The sequence below is a fragment of the Anser cygnoides genome, chromosome Z, assembly GCF_040182565.1.
Source record: "Anser cygnoides isolate HZ-2024a breed goose chromosome Z, Taihu_goose_T2T_genome, whole genome shotgun sequence".
NCBI classification, from domain to species: Eukaryota; Metazoa; Chordata; class Aves; order Anseriformes; family Anatidae; genus Anser; species Anser cygnoides.
This window is the reverse complement of record NC_089912.1, coordinates 81,556,722-81,578,528: the sequence shown is the minus strand read 5'-3', so window position 1 is coordinate 81,578,528 and position 21,807 is coordinate 81,556,722. Positions and strand designations below refer to the sequence as shown.

The following is a 21,807-nucleotide window of genomic DNA, read 5'->3' as shown; positions in this document are numbered from 1 at the left end:
AAGTAAAAGAAATTAAATGAATGATGAATGTGTATTTTGCTTTCTGTTCTGAATGTGAATGACTGTCCCAAGATAGGAAACCTAGTTGCCTTGCCTTAACTGCTGTGAGGAGCAGAGATTTGTATTGCCTTGGGTGTATCTTTTGAATGGATATTTTTAATGGTCTTTTGCAGGGTCATTGAGTGACAGTTCTAGTTTGGAGAGAAGGGTGTTTCTAGAAGTAGGAAGGTCTTGTTCTTTTCAGAACATACTATCTTTTGCTGCCATATGCTTTTAGACCACATCTCCATTTGCCCATGAGAGGTCTTTACTGGGCAGCTTTCAACTTTTACTGTGTTTTGATGCTTTTTCACCAGGCCAGTTCTGTACCCCTTCTCTCTAAATATTAAAGTTCCTCTTGCATATCTGACGACAGATATTATCATGAAAGTTGGGTGCCTCTTGAGACATCAACAGGACCTCAGTAGCACCCAAATTATTTTGGGAAAAAACAAAAACAAAAACAAAACCAACCTACTTTCATTGTCATGCTGAAGGAAGAGAAATGTGGATTGTGACTGGAAGGACTAGGAATTGAGACCTGTAGGAGTTTGGTGGTGAGCTCCTATACAGGTACTGAAGTATGTCTGCACACCCTAGCCTGCTAAGTGTATCATGTCTTACTGCATGCAGTTTTGTCTGCAGAGGTAATGCAAAGCAAGCAGTAGTAGCCTGTACGGGCCGTATGCCGTGACAAACCACTACTTCAGGCCTGTTTCTGGTTGGGAAGTAAGGCACCTAGACCAGCTTCATCTGGTGGTGTTGATTATGATTCTTGTAGATGTTTCCTTTCTCAGGGAGAAGAGAGGCATCTTTGCTTGCTTAATAGTGACTGGCTTCAAAGGACAATTGTCAGGAAAAATTTATAGTTCAGTGTGGTGGTTTTACTCAGGTGGGCAGCTGAGCTCCACCACATGCTCTCTCTCACTGCCCCTCCTCAAAAGGAAAGGGGAAGAAAATACAATGCAAAGGGCACAGGGGCTGAGATAAGGATGGGGAGATCACTCAACAATTATCATGATGGGCAAAACAGTCTCAGCATGGGGAGATTAGAGAAATTTATTGCCTATTATTAATAATCTAGAGAAGTGGGAAACAAAGGAAAGAAACCAAAAACACCTTCCCCCCATCCACCCTCTTCTACCTCCTCCCCCAGACTGGAGCAGGGGGATGAGGAATGGGGGCTGCAGTCAGTCCCTAATGTTTTTTCCCTGCCGCTCCTTCACGGTCACTCTGTGCCCCTGCTCCACGCCAGGTCCCTCCCACGGGATGCCGTCCTTCCCGAACTGAGCCTGCGGGGGCTGCCCACAGGCAGCAGCTCTCCAAGAACTGCTCCCACATGGCTCCGTACCGCGGGGTCCATCCCCCAGGAGCAAACTGCTCCAGCACGGGTCCCCCACGGGTGGGCGGCAGCTCCCCCCAGACCCCCTGCTCCTGCGTGGGCTCCTCTCCACGGGCTGCAGCTCCGGCCCGGGGCCTGCTCCTGCGGGGGCTCTCCATGGGCCGCAGCCTCCTCCAGGCCACATCCACCTGCTCCACCGGGGGCTCCTCCACGGGCTGCAGCGTGGAGATCTGCTCCGTGTGGGACCCATGGACTGCAGGGGGACAGCCTGCTCTGCCTCTCCACAGGCTGCAAGGGAACTGCTGCTGCATGCCTGGAGCACCTCCTGCCTTCCTTCTGCAGTGACCTTGGTGTCTGCTGGCCTGGTTCTCACTCCACACTCCCAGCTGCTGTTCCCCAGAAGATTTTTCTTCCTTTCTTAAATATGCTCTCACAGAGGTGCAAACAACATCGCTTATTGGCCTCGCTCTTGCCAGTGGTGGGGCCCTTATCTTAACATGGGGCAGCTTCTTGATTCTTCTCTCAGAAGCCACCCCTGTGGCCCCCCGCTACCAAAACCTTGCCATGTAAACCCACTACATGCAGTTATGAAAAAGACCAAACACCAAATTTCCCTGGCACCTTGAAAAGGTATGACCTATATCCATGTTCAGGTCTTCCTAAGTAGGTTCTCCCAAGCGTTGGTGGACTTCAAGCCTGCAGATCACTTTTATAGAAATCAAAAGAAGTGGTTTCAGGGCTTGATCTACTGAAACACTAAGGGCATTATGCTTTGTGTTGGCCTAACTTCTTTATTACCCAGAGTAGCAGTTGCTTATTGGGGTTGGGAAACAGGGGCAGGTGTCTAACAGAGGTAAAGGGCCTTTGAGTTTTGCCTGTTCTTCAAGGTGGGCAACATAATTACAATTCCTCTCTCTCCCTGCCCTTGACTTTTTTTCCTTCACTAGGATCTTGCTGTAGGACACTAAAACAATTGTATTTTGTACAATAGCCTGTCTTCTAATTCTGAAGCTTGCATCTCTTGACCTCACACCAGTCTCCGCATTCCTAGCACTGTCTGTGTTCCTGTCTGAATCTGTTTTCTCCTATCCTGTCATTAATTCTTCACATTTCTAGTAAATTCTGTCTCTTGTGAGTTTTAAGATTCCTTGACCAAAACATTGCTGGCCAGCATGGAGAGCTGCTCTACAGCAGCACTTAACCTGTGCATCTCAGTCCATTCTGCTCAGATGGGCTTCCTGGTACCTGCAGCACTTCATTGGAAGTGTTGGAAGGCCTTCCATTTTTGACAATTCCATCTAAATGCTGGTATAAACTATCAAGATTGAAGCCCATGGGCATTCAGACAACTTGGAGCACTGGATCAGCGTGTAGGTAGTTGCTGTGTAAATGGATTGTGACAGTGCCTGCAGGGCAATTACAGTGATGTCTAAAGTTTGTTTTTCTCCCTGCCTCAGTTTTCTTATCATCTTTCAGTTCAGTGCAGCTGTCTCAAAATATCTTATATGCCAGGAGGTTTATTTGTAAAACACAGGCTGGTCTGTAGATGACCAACACATTAGCGATGTGAGCTGTTTTTAGCAATAAATATTTACCTTATTGCGAACCTTTTGGTAATGTCCTAAGCTGCATGACCTTCACAAGTTTCTGCCACTATTGGGCATTTGAATCAATTTTACATCTTTCCCCTCCATCGTAGCTATTTAGGGAACTGAAATTTAGTACTTTTTTAGCTTCAGTGTGGGATTTTTCAAGAAATGTGCCATACAGCACATTACACCACAGAGTGGTATAATTGTTGTTCTGTGCAACAGAATGTAGTTTTATAGATCCATGTTCTCTTGTCAAACTAACTGAACAGCATTGGAGACTGATTGGTTGTGTACCCAGGTAATCCAGCCCAGCTGGAATTTCCAAACAATACAGAGCCCTAGTTTTATAATATAAGGGATTTTGCACTGGCAAGTAAATAAAAGCAAAATTTCTGCTATAAAAGGAAAAAAGATTCTGAAAACATCCCATATGGCTGTGTTTCCCAGACTTGTTTTTTGGCAGCTGATCTTGGAGCTCAACCAATGCTTTAAAAACTTCTTCCATTTTTGTAGCAGTGTGGGGAGCTTGTCAGATGAGGTTAGTAGCTTTCTGGTTCTGTGACTAATGCCCAGGACACAGTTCAGAGAAGGGCGTCAGCAGCAGCAATTAGTTTCTAAATTTCATCAGCAAACTATTAATCAGGATTAGGAGAGCTGTGTGGTTGATTTATCTTTCTGCAATTTAAGCCCCTTCAGTAATTTCTGCATCTTTCATAACCTTGCATGTTTCATCTCCAAATTTCCAGATGCCATTAACACCAGCTGTCTTCTCCTGCAAGATTATGTGGAAGAACAACTAGTGGAGAATATAAAGGTGGTCTGGTGCTGAAAATAATGAAAGCCTTTAAAAACCCGTATGGTGGTATCTATTACAGTAACACAAATCTGAAATAATCCTGTTAACTTGAGTCAAAGAACAGATCAGAATGTCCCTAAATCTCCATTTGCCTAAAATATCACCAGGATTCAGATTCCTGGATGATAAATTTGTAAGACTAAATTTGTAAGAACTGCGTGCAAACAAAAATGTTGTACTGTGAGTTTGTGTACTTGCTTCAATCTCATTTTTGCTTTAAAATTGTATTTACAGAATGCAATACACTAGACAGAGTTAGCTAGTTTAGGGAAAAGCAAATATGTTGTTTTCATGCATATGACCCTCAGGGCTCACTCTCTCAATCAAAATTGCAAGTCATTTCAGATAAAGAACAAATGAGGCATATAAAATCTTGCATGCCCAACAGCTTTACAGCATCAGAAAAATCATAATATGAACATATTTTGTATGATCTTACTTTGTTTCTCAGGCTACTGACTCTCAAGTCTTTACTTCAGTTTAAGCCTGTCTAAGCTGAGTACTTATTTCTGAATGGGAACATGCTCTGACAGTTTTTCCCAGATTGTTTACTCTGAGTCTGGCCTTAGCAATTGACTGTTACAGTAGTAAAAAAAAACCTTTTGCTACTATTATATGGAGAAATACGTGACACATTAACTCAAAAATAAGCTGTGAAAGTACTTGTTCTTATAATTTTCCTTACCAATGTCAAAATAAATATAATGGGATAATTGGAAAAATACTTGTTGACTCCACTGTTCTTTCTGCTTCAGCTCCTTACAGGGCCTGGAATTCATTAATGTGTTGGTTTTTCAATAAAACGTATAGCTCAGGATTATCCTGAGATTGATAAATTCCCTCAGCAAGACAGGACAACTGTTAGTATTGTAATTTCAGGAATACATAGTTGTGAGGCATCTTGATCACTTTGTTCAGACCAGCTCTGCCTCTGCAAATCCACAAGAGATACCGGGTATATAAACGAAATACTGTTATCTGAGCTGAGGCAGAACTAGCTTCCTCCCTAATCTTTCTAACATGTAAGTTGAGAGGTAGGAATAAAAGAGGGAGAAAAGCAAAGACATCTGCAAACGAAGGTGCAGCAGGTGAAAACCAGAGTTGTCTGAGTTGTGGTAGTGAATTTTAATCTGCTAAAAGAAATAAAGGCAATACATTCACACATAGGTGCAAATAGTAACTCAACTGATGGATATACTGTTACAATAAAAGAGGTGGAATAAAAAAGTTCTGAGAAATCCCAGTTGCCAATTTTCCTTCTAGTAAGAATAATGAACTGAGACATTTCTCGGGCACACAGGATTATTGTTGCTATATCCACATTAGGCTAGCATTTTTAATCAGTGATTTTTAATTCTGGAACTGTTGTGTGGTTTCCAGGTTTCTCCATCGAGACTTTTGCCTCTGGATTGCTTTTGTTCAATGCTTTCTCTTTCCAGAGAAACATCAGTCTGTCTGTTGTCCTGAAGGACACACAAGGACACAGTACATGCCAAAGCTGCTAAATGGATCAGAAGGATGATACATGTGTACACTCATCCTTCTTCGTAGAGATTTATAAGCTTAAGCCATGCCAGAACAAGGCTTGGAGCATGACAGAGACCTTTCCAAAAATTCTTCACTCCATGTTTCATTGGACCGTTTTGGTTCAATGAAACATGCTCAAACTGTTTGTTAAATCAAAATGCATCTCTTCTTTGGTGTTTAGTTCAGACCTTTGCACAGAAGTCTTGATATATTGATCATTTTGCTGACTAAATAATCTATTTTTCACTACATGATTTGATGGCTTGTAGTCTGCAGGGCATTATACAATAGGAGAATAAATGATTGCTTACATTAGAACAAATTATCCAGGTGTTTGGCTCAATACCATGTCTCCACTTGTTGCTAGTATCTGTGGAGATACGTAAGCAATTTAAGTTACTGGTAATATCAGCAATAGAGATGACTTTTTAGGCAAAATTGACTTTTCCTGTGCTAAGGATGAATGACCAAAAGAAGAGCAAGGAAGTTTAAGAAGGAAAGGAACAGCCATGGTGGGGCATGCTCACAGTTACCAGGGCTATGCACAGCCTCTCAGGGCTCCCTGGCCCTCCTCAGGGCCTAGGACCCCATATCAGCCCCTGCCCCAGCAACACCACAGCAGGGCTGGGCTCCAGCTCCCCACACTCCTGTCCTGCCCAGACATGGGCCCTGCCAAGCTGCTTCTGGTCCCCATGGAGCCCCAGACCCTGTGGTGACCCGACAACTGGTGACATGACAAGGAATGCAGACAATGGGGGGAAGTGACAGCTCTCTTCCAGATCTCTCTTTTGGTGGTAGTGGCAGAAACCTGCACCGGCAGCATTGTCGGGGACAGACTCTTGGCTAAAGTAAAATTGATCATGACCATGCCATCTGCTTTGCGTATGAGCAAAGATGACTTTATTATCTGTAGGTCTTAATGTTGGTGTTTCTGTGGAAGGCATCCTTCAGCTGACCTAGCGTGTTATCATGACAAGGGAGTAGAAGAGCTGAGGACCTGATTATCTGAAGGGCTGACTTCCTCTGGAGGGACATTTGTTTTCCTTTTTTATCTGAAGCTATTTGCAAAGCTCTGAGAGCTCATAAATAACCCTGCCCTTTTTCTTCTGATTAGTTGGCACTCCATGCTTTGATAGCGCCCGGAGGCTCTGAACCAGGGAACACAGTAAGCTCTTGCTGTTTTTATAGCAGCTGCTAGAGGACCAGCCGATTGCTCTAGGCATTGTATTAGGAGACTGTTCTTGTTGCAGAGAGCTCACAGACTACAGACCAAGGCAGATTAAAAAGAGGAGAAACGAAGTATTCTCAGTATCGTGACAGCTACTTTGCAAACATGAAGGAACATTACTGTCTGTCTCAGTTTTTAAATCCATCTGTGCTATTCAATGTCCCTGTTTTCTGTGTTACCAAACTCACAGACACAAGCATAATCTTCACGTCTTTTTTGTTGTGCTTTCTAGAAACATTTTTTCCCTTAAAAACTCTTCAATAATTATTTTATACAGCTCTAGTATAGTGCTGAAATAGTCATTTACACGTAGTTAACCTTGTGGTCTTTTTTTTTTGATTGTTTTTTTTGTTAGATTCAGGGGGCTGAGGGTCTACACCCCAGGGGTGAATGAAAGCAAGTGAGCCTAAGTGGCAGGCAGAGCTGTGGCAAGCCCAGAATGATGGGCTCTTAGCAAATTCGTATGAATAGCCTCTGTTAGCCTGACTGCTGCTGTCTCTCAAGAAGAGGGACTGCAAGTTGAAGGCAGCAGCAGTGACTGGAAGATAGATGTCAAGAGTGAAGCCCAGGAATCACGGTGGCTCCATGCAGGTCTTACTGTTTTCCTTATATGTCTTTAATTTTCTCTTGACTTTTCACAGGACTAATAGCTTCAGTGTATCAATTTATATTATGGGATCCAGGTTTGCTGCCAGTAGGAAAACACAGCCATTTTAACAAATGAGTGTACAGAACTTTCAGGCTATTCAGTAAAACTGAAAAGCAGTCTTGCAACAAGGTTTTTGTGTTTGATGAAGGAGGATACATCATGCAGCAGGTTTTGAAACTAAATCTGTTTAGATTTCTCTGTGAAGGATTTTTGCTAAGTAATTTCAAGGGACACGGATAGTCTAACTGGTTGCCACTGATTTGTCAGTAATTGATGGAGGAAACAAAACTTGTGATTTAATGTGTTTACTTTGTACCCAGGGTTTCTGTATTGTGTGACTAGACAAAAAATGATAACAGTACAGCTAACAAACTTCAGCCAAATCTAGCATTATTATGCTAGAGTAATGGCCACAGATTTAACCTGTCTAGTCAAGCTTTTTGAGTTTATTAGCTTAAGTAGTCATCTTCCATATCTACTGAGCATCAGGTGTCTGAGATCTTACTTTATATTAATTATTAGTAATGCATGCTTTGTTATGAATTTTTGTAATCTGGTTTAGGTACAGATTGCCTCAAAAATTTGCTCTAAATTTTCCAAAAGTAGAGGGCATTAGCTGAAGTGGCCAAGACCTTTCCTATGAAATACTCCTTTGTTAGAAAACGCTGATTATTGCACTGATTATTGAAACCTTTTGCATTCTTGTTTTAACAGGTAGAGTTTAGCTTCATAGAAATGTTTCTAGTCAAGGTATGAGATATGTTACGTATCTATTGCAGAGCAGGTCATTATTCCAAGTTGGCATTTTGGTTTTGGACATGGGAAGTGCAAGTTCAAGTCCATGCTTGTTTGAATTCAGACAGTAGACTTGAACTTGTGCCTCCTACGTCTCAGAGCATGTGTTAAATCCTTTGGGGGTAGTCCAAAATTGTTCTCAGTCTCTACTGTTGTATCAATTTCTGTCTTCATAAATAAAAAGCTAGGAAAGGAGTTAGGTCTGAGCGTTCAAACAGTTTTATCACTGAGAGGTATAGAGAAATGCAGAAAGGGGAAAAAGTGTTATTTTCTACTTTTTTTTTTCCCCCAGACTTATTTTATCATGCTCATCATGATCCTTTTTTTTTTTTCTTTTTTTTTTCTTTTTTTTCCTGGTGGGAGGTCATGAACATTCTGGAAATCTTCATTCTTTATGAAACAGGAAAATTCTTTCTCCATGGCTTGATGATGAACGTCTGTGCAAATAAGGAGATGCAGTTGAACTTGACTCATGTAACTCAGAACATTCTGCTTCATGGCCAAGAGTTTGCATATCTGGCCCAGTTCTAGGAAAGGGTACCAGAGGTGTGAAAATACCCTGCATGGCTGTGAGCGGGAGCAATGATTAAAAATGTTTTACTGCTACTACTACTTTTATCCAAGTACTTGAGTATCTTTTTTATTTAACCTTAGAAGCACAGACTTTGTCGTATGTAAATGAATCACATTTTAAACATTAGTTCTGCTTGTCCGTCTGGGAGCTCCCATAGTTGTGGAGATTACTACCTTACAGATTACTGTTAGGTGACATACAAGTTGAATGAGACATTTGCCCAGCCTCCTTACCTTGTTTTCTGATAGGCAGTGATAGCAAATAATGTGCTTTACATCTCTCTCCTTAGGGTCTGATCATCTTCGAGAGAAAGATGGACTATGGGCTGTGCTAGTCTGGCTTTCAATCCTAGCAGCTCGAAAGCAAAGTGTCGAGGAGATTGTCAGGGATCATTGGGCAAAATTTGGCCGGCACTACTACTGCAGGTGGGTGTTTGCTATGTCTGCACGATGAAAATCTGCCACAGATTACCATTGTTCTGTATGCAGTTTTTTTTCTGTTGAGAAAGGAGAGCTTAATTACTTACTGAAGGAGCAGTGTGTATATGTCACTTACAGTGTATGGATAATTGATTTTTCTGACATCAAATGCTGGAATATTCAAATTACTTACATGTGGAATCCATGGGAGTAGTTAGCTACATGGTATTGAAAAATATCAAAATCTCAGCACAATTTACTCATGTATTTGTTTCTGTCTGTGCTTCCACATGAAAATGTTTTTGTGACAACTTGGACTGTTGTCCAAGAGGGGAGAACTCTTCCAAAGATCCAGATGTTTACTCATTTTTATTAAGGTCTTGGAAAGGTGAATTCTAACTGGTGTTTACGTGATACGTATTTTATCTTAGTCTCTGCCTCTCTCTTTTTTTTTTTTTTCAGAATATAGTTAATCCAGAGGAGTTAACATATCTGGAACATCTTCTGCCCACAGCTATTGGTCAAAAATTTTAGCAAAATTTCATCTATTTCAGTTTCTTTTGAGCACTGGGCTGATTGTGTCCTTAATTTCAGAAGGCTGTCTGTGTATTGATTGTGTTTTCTGTGTTACTTTAGAGATCATGCATTTTCTAAATGGTTTCTTTTGCCTCAGAGTTAAGTGGCCAGTGTAGAACTGTGGTACTCGCACATCATGGGCAGGTTGCACAGAACTGCATGCATGTGCTAGTTTGATTTGCAATGAAGTACTTCAACGGTCCACCTCTAATTTTTGAAGTAAGCAGTAAATTGCTAACTGTGCACATACCGAGGTTTTTTTTTTTTTTTTTTTTTTCCTAAGCTGTTCAGGACTTACTTTTTACTTCTACTTTTCTTGTATATATGAAAGGTTTGATTATGAAGCATTGGAGCCCAGAACAGCGTATTTCATAATGAGAGACCTCGAAGCTTTGATCACTGACAAATCATTCAGCCATCAGCAGTTTGCTGTGGGCAACAATATCTACAGTGTGGAAAGAACAGACAGCTTTGAGTACATAGATCCTGTGGATGGCACTGTGACCAAAAGACAGGTATGGCTGTAGTGATGGAGTAGCTAAGTTTTGGAGCTTTCAACATGTCTCTTAAAATGTTGTTTCTAACATTCAGGTGACAAGCCTCACCATTTATTTATAGGATGGTGATTTCTTTGCTCTGATAGATACCATATTTCCTACTTAAGATTAGCTCAGACAGGATAAGATAATATACCTCTGGTTTAGCTTGCCCTTGCTGTGCATAGATGGAGGCCAGCTGTAGTGTCACTGGGAATGTAGCAAGGCATTGAGTCCCTGTTGACAGCAATGCAAGTATAGTGAGGGTTCCCTTTCCTGAACAATGGAAAGTGTCCTGTAGAAAGACAGTCTTTGCTTTTCCTATTTTCTATCTGAAATCTACACTTAAAAAAAAAAAAAAAAAAGGTCAAATTTTCTTGCTCTCAGTGTCGCACAGTATTTGCATTATGTGCACAAGGCACATTATTCTCTTGTGGCCAACAGCATGCAGAAGACTTAAGTAGATTGTACCATATGCGGGCATGTTTGACTTCTCTAGCCAAAATGACTGCTTCTTTGGTCTTTCTGGGCTGACTGTAGTCTGTAAGATTCCTTGGCTATCGAGTTTTGCAACTCAAACTAAACCTTCAGTGTTTCATGACGTACTAAAAACTAACGATGTACTGTTGCCTGGTTAAATGTTTATTAAAACATCTTGAATATGAACTGTGGCTCATATTTAAATGTTTTAAACTTTATGCTGTTTATTTTTATTGTCCTAGTTTCTGTGGTTTGTAAATTACTTGACCTGACTGGACCCTTACAAATGATATTACGAGCCATTAAAGCTATTGTCATGCCATTCTGCTCAGCATCTTTATAGTTTCCATTCATCATTGCATCCAGATAATATAAGCAGCCCACCTGCCAGTGAGCTATTCTCTTTGCGCTTTTTGCTGCTGAAACAATACACGAGGATATTGTCATATCCAAGTCCACTGGAAAATTATGGGCACAGCAGGCTTGTGGCCCTTGTTCTTTTAAAAAATAGCTAGTAAATGTTTAGCGTATTTTTCTTTCCCTTACTTTGCATCCAAAGCCCTGCCCTAAATTGCAATGTAATTGCTAATCAAATCACAATGTAACACAAATAGAGAAGCATGACTTGGCATGTTTTTAGATGGACTCTGAGTCCATAAAACCAGAAAGCATATGTTTTCATAGGCAAAAGCACTCAGTTATTGAGAGTACAGTTCAACCAGATTGTCTTCATACAAGGTTACATTCCTAGCTCTGTGTGTCTGCAGCCTCAGTGGGATTCTCTAAGCACAATAAAATAAGAAAGGCCATTAATCTGTACAAATGAAACAACAGTTCCTGCTGCCATTTTCCTCAGGTGGCTTTCTCTTGTGTAAATACAGATGCCTCATTGTGACTGTTATGAGTTTCATGTAGATTTTCAAGCTGTGTCTTCAGGAGCCCGTTCAAAGTTTTGTTCCCCAGCAGTACGTGAAGAGACATTTATATTCAGTGTAACTACGCAACTTCTCATGAATGAGAAGCTGGCCTCATACTAATAAATCAGTGTTAATAAACAGCAAAAACAGACACAGCAACAGAAAACAAACACAGCAACAACAAAAAAGGCAGATAATAATACACCCAGACTGTAAGTTCTAATTTATTCTGACTATTGAAACCCATGAATATTGTTTATCACAGTGCAATAAGGTATAAAACTAAACATTCTGCTGTTCTTGAAGACTCTTTTCATTTTTGAAGTCTTATTGTGTGAGCCTTTGCACAAACATTAGCACATAACAGTGATGCTCCTGAGGATCCTGCAATCCAGAAACAGGACCAGTTGCATTTGTCTGTGAAATTTGAATTAGAAGGACCAGAAGTAGAAGTTGCCCATTATAATGATTAACTTTGGGCTCTTTTTAGAGACCTATCATATTCTGAGATGCACAGAATAAAACTCCTGAGCTTTATCATTTAAATTTTAATGTTTTCTTGCTCCTTTGTTAGATTTAGGATTCAAAAGGCTCTGCATACAGTCTTTCTTTTTTTTTTTTTTTTATTTTGGTTGTTGTTTAAGCAAGAGTCAGGAAAAAGGCATTGGAAAAGCTGGAAGAAAGTTGTTTCATGTAACTCCGGAGATAAGGCAAAAATTCTTTTCTGTTCAGAATGATTATTTCAATCCTGTACCAGCAATAAGGTATTTCCTATCAGAATGGTGGTCTGCTATGCCTTGGAGACACTCAAGGGTCCATAGAGGGATGAATAGAAATTATGATAACCACAGTATTTTGAAGAAAGATGTAGCTATTTTACATGCACTTAATTTATGTACGTGTCTCTGTTTAATATATTACTGATATGCTATATTTTCTACTGGTGTTGCATATTCTTCTGTTATACTTTAATAATGGTTTTCAAAATCCTAAGCCATTTTGCTTTAAGTTTGCTACTTAGTCTTGTTCATCCTAACTTACTATCCTGGTTAATTCTTACTTATTTAAATATGAAAATGCTAACTGAAAAAAAAAAAACAAAAAACAAAAAAACCACACAACCAGACTGCTATAAACCAAATTTACATAGTACAATATGCATTAAGTTTAGTTTTATGGGTGCTTCGCAGATCCTAATAAATTTGGTGCTTAACCAGATTATAATGCAGAAGGGAGAAATCCCTGTAAAGCTCTGTCTGTCATACTACCTTCCAAGCCAGTGAGTTAACCATGGAACATAATTTTGTTTCAGTGTTTCCACACAGCTCATTAATATCCATTAGCAGGCCTAATTTGCCTAGAATAAATATCTGCAGATGTCCAGTGTGGGAGCTGTACTGAACATTTTCACATGCTTTCTCCCGGAAAAAAAACTTATCAGTTTCCACAAGAAAATATGTTTGTGACAAATAGTGTGCCCTATCTTATTAAAAGTGCAAGTTTCTGTCCTGTGTACTTTTCAGTGTGCTACTCTTTCATTTTTCCCTACCATATAATTTCTGCCTGGCACTTAGAAGATTGTTGTTTTTAACACAGCCTCTGTGTTTCTATAATTCCCTTTTGCCAGACTATTTTAAGTTGTACGGCAGGAATTGTAGTCTTATATACAAATAATCAGCTGTCATCACTCCTGTGTAAAAATCAATACCGTTGGTCATGTGTCCCTGAGAAATGTGAAATGGAGAAAGTAACAAGCTCAGAAATAGTACAGTGAACTGTCTGAATGCTGGTCGTGTGTGTGTGTATGTTACACAAAAATCCCAAATACCATAAAACCATCGAAGTGGCTACAGATGCTGTAGTTTGGTGGAATATTTTGGCATCATAAAGTTAAAGGCAGAGTTATGGGGAGTGTTTATAAACCCTTTTTGTTCCAAAAGACCTTAAGTTAGTGAGTGGTGAGACTTCAGAATCTCATGTTCTAAGAGAAGTAACAATGTGTTATTGTTATTATTGACAGATAAACAGGGAGTATGTGGAAGAGTATTCAAGTTGGTGTTGCTAGTCATGTCGTTGTGGGGGTGGCTTGGTCTGCCAGGAACATACAGAAAGTCCACTTAGTAATTGAATAGGAAGACGTTCACATGCTCATGATAGTTACGGTTTCAGTTTGTGCATGTGTTGCACTCCCTTCCTTCTTAAAGCTATTTGATATTAATGTTACATACTTTGAGATGCTGGTCCTATGTTTGATTACCATTCAAAGTGCTGGTGCATGTTAAAATTAATTTATATTACTCTCGTACCAGTGAAAAAGAGGTTCATGTTATCACCAAACTTAGAGATGGATAATATCTCTTAGGCCATCTGAGCCAACCCTTTATCCACGTGTGATATTTTCGTATTCCCTAGTGTTAATGGGTACTATCAGCCAGAAAGTACTTTATACAGGGCTGAAGATATTTTGACATATATCTGAGAAAACAAAGGTTTTCCACCTGTATTTTAGAATGCTGAAGCACTGTGTTGATAACATCAGAGTCTTCTCAAGCTGCTGATAAAAATGGAAGAATAAAATACTTTAATTCTCGTCTTTCATTTTTGAGTGGTTTGCTGCCCCTTAAAATTAGCAAGGATCTCAATTTCTGCACTAGGCATTTGCCAACAGCAGGACTAAAACGGGAAATAAAGTTCAGTAGTAGAACAGAGGTGGCATTTGGCCTAGGGGTACTATTTAGAGAAAGGGAACTAGGATGTGTGGTAGTGCAGAATTAGTAGAGTATTAAAACACTGCAACTATTTAACGGTTCAATTTAGTCCTTTAGTTTTAGTGCGAGCAAGTTTATCTGTCTGACCTTCTTGCTTACTTTATGGCCCTCCTGTACAGAAAATCTGTTGACTGTGGAACCAGGTACATTGTCTGTAGTCTGTGGAAGAATGTGTTCATACATACAGTATGAAAGCAGGAAGGAGTAAAGAAAAAGAGATGAAGATGGAAGCAAAAAGCAAATTCCTGTTGAATTAATAATAAATCATTTTTATTCTACATGCAGTTATTGTGTGTTAATTAGTATACTTGAAATTAACACCATAGGTTAAGTTTCTGAACTGTTTCACAGACTTTTGTTGAAATCCTTGTAATCAAACCTAGCTGCGTGGTCTATAAGGGAACTGATATTGTCTTTTGTTTTCACTACCAATGTTTTTTTGCTCCTGCAGCTGCTTCTAACACTTTGCTGATCATATAAATATTTCTCAGACCATTGATTTTTTGCTCTAGCAAACAGAACAAGAACAAATCATTGAAAGAAATTAAAAACAACAGTAAAAAAAACCCTTGTTACGAGGAGTGGGAGGGAAAAGACAAGATCATTTCTGTTCTTGAGAAGGGAAGAAAGTAATAAATGAGTTGTCCAAAGTTATAGAGAAAGTGGAATTGCATCCAAATGACTCTTCCTTTCACGTTTTATTTTAGGGCAGTAAACTGTGATTTGTTGTGGTGGTTTTACTCAGGTGAGCAGCCGAGCTCCACCACAGCCACTCTCTCACTTTCCCTTCTCAAAGGGAAAGGGGGAGAAAATACGATACAAAGGGCTCAAGGGGAGATCACTCAACAGTTATCGTCACGGGCAAAACAGACTCAGCACAGGGAGATTAGGGAAATGTATTGCCTGTTATTAACAAGCTAGAGAAGTGAGAAACAAAGAAAACAAACTTGAAACACCTTCCCCACATCCACCCTCTCCTACCTCCTCCTGCCAAGTAGCACAGGGGGATGGGGAATGGTGGCTGTGTCCCTAATGCTTTGTCTCCTCTGCTCCACAGTGGCCACATCCACCTGCTGCACCGGGGGCTCCTCCACGGGCTGCAGCGTGGAGATCTGCTCCGTGTGGGACCCATGGGCTGCAGGGGGACAGCCTGCTCCACCAGGGGCCTCTCCACAGGCCGCAGGGGAACTGCTGCTGAGTGCCTGGGGCACCTCCTGCCCTCCTGCTGCACTCACCTGGGGGGCTGCAGGGCTGCTTCTCACTCCTCTCTCTCTCCCAGCTGCTGTTGCCTAGCGGTTTTTTTTTGTTTGTTTGTTTGTTTGTTTTTTTCCCTTTCTTAAATCTGCTCTCACAGAGGCATAAACAACATCACGTATTGGCTCAGTTCTGGCCAGCAGTGGGTCCCTTTGGAGCCGGCTGAAACTGGCCCTTATCTAACATGGGGCAGCTTCTGGACTCTTCTCACAGAAGTCCCCCACTACTGAAACCTTGCCATGTAAACACAGTACATCTGTAAAAGGTATTGCCAACTTACATATGTGCCACTTATTCTTCTCCCATAGGGCTTGCGGATTATTTTTTCAGATGCTTCCAGGCTCATCTTCAGAATGAGTGCTTCTAGCCATGTGAGAGCTACTCTCCGGATCTATGCAGAGAGTTATGAGAAGGATCCTAGCCAACACAATAAGGAACCACAGGTAATGTAATAACACTGTAATAAGACCTGTAAAAATTGGCCATTTGTAATTGTCTGGAAGTCCAGCAGATGCCCGTAGGAGCCTGAAATACACTATCACTATTGTTTTGTGAAGTGCTAAACGCAAAATACCTGAGCATTGTGCCAAAACTGCTAAAAGTGCTCAGGAAGCATCACTAGATCTGTGTTTCGTTTGGGAAAGCTGCTTCTTGATCTTGGAAAGGAAATATCAGGGATACAATGAGAGACTGAAGAATTTACATTAGTTATAATGATACAGATTGAAGTGTAAAAGGATATTTTGAAAATAGGATAATTTGGAAAGAAGATATTTTGGAAATCATCAATTCAGTGAGGATCATTGAAGCAGAGAGCCAAAGAGTAAAAAGGAAAGAAGTGCTATGTGAATATTCATGCATTCAGTCAGTCAGTCCAGACAACTCTAGAAAATATCACACCCAGAGAAATCCCATTTTTTGTTTAAAATGCATGTGTTAGTGGTTTAAGTGGAATGCCAGAAAGACAGTGACATCTAAAGCACCAAATATTGCCTTAACTTTGAAGGGTATATTGGCTTTATTCAAGTCTTTTAATGCTATCTTTTCACATCTATGTAATTTACTAAACTCATAATCATAGAAGTCCTGGGTTAGTCCTGGATTTTACTATGTACTGTCACTTGTGCTAGCGTGACTCGACTCTCATTCATGGCCTGTGGAAGAAGCATAGAGGGTGTCCTTTTTGCTCTGAAAGGTTTCGCAGACCTACTTAATTGCACTGCAACCACTGATAGGCTGCTCGCATCTGGAGATGGTCTAGAAAAAGAATAAGCAGGTTGGGATGATGAAAATGGAGCTGCTTAAAACTGATTTGCTGGGACATGAAGCAGAGCTGCAGATGTAACTGCCAAGTCAGTTCCTAGCAAGAGATTGTTGGATACTTGAATATGTGCTGTGGAAGGGTTGCTTAATACTTGTTCTGTTCTTGTACTCTAAGTATCCAGTGTGCCACTCTCAGACAGGATACTGGTTTAGATGGACCCATTTTATGCTGGTGGGAATAGTAGTGAAGCTTTAGGTGCCTTGAGTAGTTTCAGGGCTCTTAGAGAGGAGAGGGCATGTGTTCTGCATCTCAGCTTTTTCCTTGACAGCTACTTGTTTTCATACAATTCCAAACAATTTCATGCATCACCTCAGCCTGTAGAATCAGATGTGCCTTGCTTCCTTTGTAGCTCCTCTAGTGTGAGGTCCATTTTCCAGATTAAGGAGCATTAATCCAGCAGTTACAGGTTTTCTGTCCAAGAAAAGTTTCTATCCAAGTGTCTCTTGGCTTGACCTAGAACTTGTCACTGTGGTCCTGCTGGCAATCAGTGGACCTGACTTGTGGATTGAATTCCCAGTTTGACCTTGGACCTGTCTCATTGCCATCAGCTTGTCTGTTGATCTGGGCTGTCAGTTGAACCTTGGCACAATTTCTGTGTCTGTCATGCTTGCCTGATTTGGGTAATGTGGACCTGAGCCCTGCCCTGCCAGCCTATGTTGCTGTCCCTGGCACTGAGGGAGCAGCCAGCCTTTGCAGCCTCCTGACAGTATCTGTCTTGTTCGTGATGCTTCCATCTCCTTCTGTCACCCCCAGCTTGACTCTTCCATAAGTCTTCCTTCAGCCCTGCCATGCAGGTAACTAATCTATGCCCGATTCTGCCCTCGGTGCAGCTCTCTGAATCCATTGGGACATTAGGGATACTTCTTTGCAGTAGGGTCTGAAGGTTAGTTTTATCACGGGTGCTGTCAGAGCAAACTGATGACTTTCTGACAGACTTCTGGAGAGGAGAGTCCCCCTCTGCTCATAACTGCTGGAATGGGGAAGAAGAAACTTCTTCACACATCACATTGACAGAATGTTTTTTTATATTTAATTCATTTGAAGTGAGTGTATATGTAACACACTTCCCAATTATAGCAATCGCCACAGGTTTTCATCTGGAATCACAAGGAACACTCAACACTCCAACCTCTGTTTTCTGTGCTTGTAGATAATTTTCCTAATTGTGTGATGACATTCTGAGGCAGGACTAGCAGTTTTAGTACATGTTTATGTAATAGCTAACACAACAGGAATTTCAAGGGCTGAGATGTCTGAGTGATAAGAGCTGAGGAATGAGTTTTAGTCCTTCAAGAGGTTTTTTATTTTTTTCACTCAGTTTTTGTAAGTGTTGTATTCTGAGTTATATATTTTAAAAATTTAATTAATTTTCAGGCAGGTTGTCTGGCGATCACTTGCTTAGGGTATCCCAGGCATTCCTTGCAAGGAGAGTATACTTAGGAAGTATGGATGCCTGAGTCTAAACAGTGTAGGGATTCCTTGTAAGGGAAAGACTTGCAGCTGTCCAAGAATTATCTTACATCACAACCAGACTCTTTCCTAGGAAGACAGAAGGTTGAGAGTAAGTTTCATTACAATCCAGAAGACAGCTAAACCAATTAGTAATATAAATTATGTATCCACCTCTCAGATTTTTCCATCTCATCCACATGTTATGAAATAAAACAAGAGAGGACTGAGGATGTGTAATGAAAGAATGGATAAGCTTTTAGCTCATAATAAATAAAAAGCCTGTATTTGAAGTCCCATATAGTTTCGTATTAATGACTAGAATGCAAATGCAAATTTCCACAAACATAAGTACATCCCTGCCTGTGGCAGGGAGATTGGAGTTAGATGATCTTTAAGGTCCCTTCCAACCCAAGCCATTCTGTGATTCTATGATAAGTGTTATGAAATCCTTTTGAACCCTAAGGGAATGTTTGGCATTGTTTCTTTATCAGATTCCTACCATAAAATTAGTGAGTTTCTTTTTATGTTATTAAACAATTGTCTATCAGAAGTGTAAAAGTGCTTCAGTTTCTCCAGATATTTTGCAGATCCAAAGGTGGGTCTGGAGATGGGCACACCCATGGAGTTGCTCAGGCAGGAACTAGCACCACTGGGGGGAGCTGAAATTGGCCCTGTGTGCACTTGGACAGGGTACAGGGGAAGTCCTCAGCGGAGATGGTCAGGATCAGTAAGCCTTCTCAGTGTCCTCAGGCATTTTAGAGTCTGGTCTTTTTTTCAAAACACCAAAAGCATCTGTTACTCCTAGAGACAGAAAAAAAGCCTGTACATCTTTTTCTATACATGTGCCAGAGCTTTTCTGATTGTTACATTTCTGTCTGTTTATCCAAGATACTCGCTAGTGAACTGGTAATTCCAGGGGAAGAAATGGCATTACCTTGAAACTTGCTGCAGGAGCTTTACTGCACAGTGAAGACAGGTAGATGTTTTAACATTCAGACAGCCTTAGGAAATACCTAGTCTTGTAGACATCCTTCTTATCTCTTGCCATGTGCAAAACGCTGGGACAAATAGTCATTCCAGCTTGATTAATGCGATGAATTCTTCATCTAGTTTCTCATTGTATATAGCACAGTTCCCACTGCTCCTCTTTCCTTGCCCTGGCTGGTTACATTGCCACCAGCAGTGGGGCATTATGAACTTCAGGGTCATAGATTGTATCCCACAGGCATATAGAATCATGGAATTATAGAACTGTAGAACCATTAAGGTTGGAAAAGACATCTAAGATGATCTAGTCCAACCTTTAATCTAACATTGCCAAGTCCATCATTAAACCATGTCACTAAGCTCTACATCTCATCCTGTCATAAGATTAAAAGGAATTATCACAGAATCACAGAACAGCTGAGGTTGGAAGGGACCTCTGAAGGTCATCTAGTACATCTACAGGTTTTTTGACGACTTCCAGGAATGGTGACTCAATTACTTTTCTGGGCAACCTGTTCCAATACTTCACAACCCTTTCAGTGAAGAATTATTTCCTAGTATCCTACCTAAACCTCCCCTGGTGCAACTTAAGGCCATTTCCTCTTGTCTTATCATTTGGTGCTTGGGAGAAGAGACTGATCCCCACCTTGCTATAGCCTCCTGTCAGGTAATTGTAGAGCATGATAAGGTCTCCCCTGAGCCTATTTTTCTTCAGGCTAAACAATTCCAGCTCCCTCAGCTCCTCAGCTGCTCCTCATAAGACTTGTTCTCTAGACTCCTTACCAGCCTTGTTGCTCTTCTTTGGACATACTCCAGCACCTCGATGTCCTTCTTGTAGTGAGGGGCACAACGCTGAGCACAGTGCTCAAGGTGTGGCCTCACCAGAGCCAAGTACAGAGGGACAATCACTTCTCTAGTCCTGCTAGCCATGCTATTTCTGATACAAGCCAGGATGCTGTTGGCCTTCTTTGCTACCTGGACACACTGCTGGCTCATGATCAGATGGCTATCAACAAATACGCCTGGGTCCCTTTCTGCCAGGCAGCTCTCCTCGAGTACTGTGTTCAGTTTTGGGCCCCTCACTACAAGAAGGACATCGAGGTGCTTGAGTGAGTCCAGAGAAGGGCAGTGAAGCTGGTGAGGGGTCTGGAGAACAAGTCTTATGAGGAGCGGCTGAGGGAGCTGGGATTGTTCAGCCTGGAAAAGAAGAGGCTCAGGGGCGACCTTATCGCACTCTACAGGTACCTTAAAGGAGGCTGTAGCGAGGTGGGGGTTGGTCTATTCTCCCATGTGCCTGGTGATAGGACAAGGGGGAATGGGCTAAAGTTGTGCCAGGGGAAGTTTAGGTTGGATATTAGGAAGAGCTTCTTTACCGAAAGGGTTGTTAGGCATTGGAATGGGCTGCCCAGGGAAGTGGTTGAGTCACCATCCTTGGAGGTCTTTAAAAGATGTTTAGATATAGAGCTTAGTGATATGGTTTAGTGGAGGACTTGTTAGTGTTAGGTCAGAGGTTGGACTCGGTGATCTTGGAGGTCTCTTCCAACCTAGATGATTCTGTGATTCTGTGCCTCCTTCCCCAGCCTATAGTGTTGCGTGGGGTTGTTGTGCCTCAAGTGCAGGACCTGGCACTTGGCCTTGTAGAACTTCATACAGTTGACCTCAGCCCATCGGTCCAGCCTATCCAGATCCTCCTGCAGAGCCCTCTTACCCTCGAGCAGATTGACACATGCACCTAACTTGGTGTTGTCTTCAAACTTAGTGAGGGTGTGCTCGATCCCCTCATCCAGATCATTGATGAAGATAATGAAGAGAACTGGCCCCAGTACTGAGCCCTGGGGGACTCCACTTGGGACCAGCCTTCAACTGGATTTAGCTCCATTCATGACTTTTTGGGCCTGGCCACCCAGCCAGCTTTTAACCCCACAAAGCATACACCCATCCAAGCCAAGAGCAGCCAGTTTCTCCAGTAGAATGCTGTGGGAAATGGTGTCAAAAGCCTTTCTGAAGTCTAGATAAACAACATCCACAGTTTTCCCTCATCCACTGAGAGTATCATGCTGTTGCAGAAGGAGATCAGGTTCATCAAGCAGGACCTGCCTTTCATAAAATCATTCTGACTGGGCCTGATCACTAGGTTGCCCCATATGACAGGTTTTGAGGGAATACGTACATTTGATTTTAGGAGATTCTCATGACAGTACAAAAATAACAATATTTTTTTTCAGAAGAGCATTTGATAATCTTCAGTGGAGTATGTGGAAGAGAGTGAGTAGCAAGATTTTGTTACATTTGGGATAAATGCTTATTTTAGTCTAAGTATACCTGATCTTTGTAATTGGCTAGGTGATGACATGTAAATTCTGTATCATTACATTGTGCCTGGAACAGCTGATCAGGAATAACACTGTTAGTTCCATACATTATATATTATAAAACAAAAAAAACATACTTGTTGCTTAAATGCTTAAGTAAACACATTGTTGCTTCTGCTT

At 41.3% G+C, this 21,807-nt stretch overlaps 1 protein-coding gene across 1 annotated transcript in view; it reads left to right on the top strand.

The window, feature by feature from the left end:
- The window catches only part of PGM5 (phosphoglucomutase 5), an 85,285-nt gene that overhangs the window by 52,378 nt on the left and 11,100 nt on the right, over positions 1–21,807 (top strand). Inside the window, exons 8-10 of the mRNA XM_048051707.2 lie at positions 8,892–9,027; positions 9,929–10,112; positions 15,861–15,995. Of these exons, the coding sequence (XP_047907664.1) occupies positions 8,892–9,027; positions 9,929–10,112; positions 15,861–15,995 (455 nt within the window). The remainder of the gene's footprint in view (positions 1–8,891; positions 9,028–9,928; positions 10,113–15,860; positions 15,996–21,807) is intronic.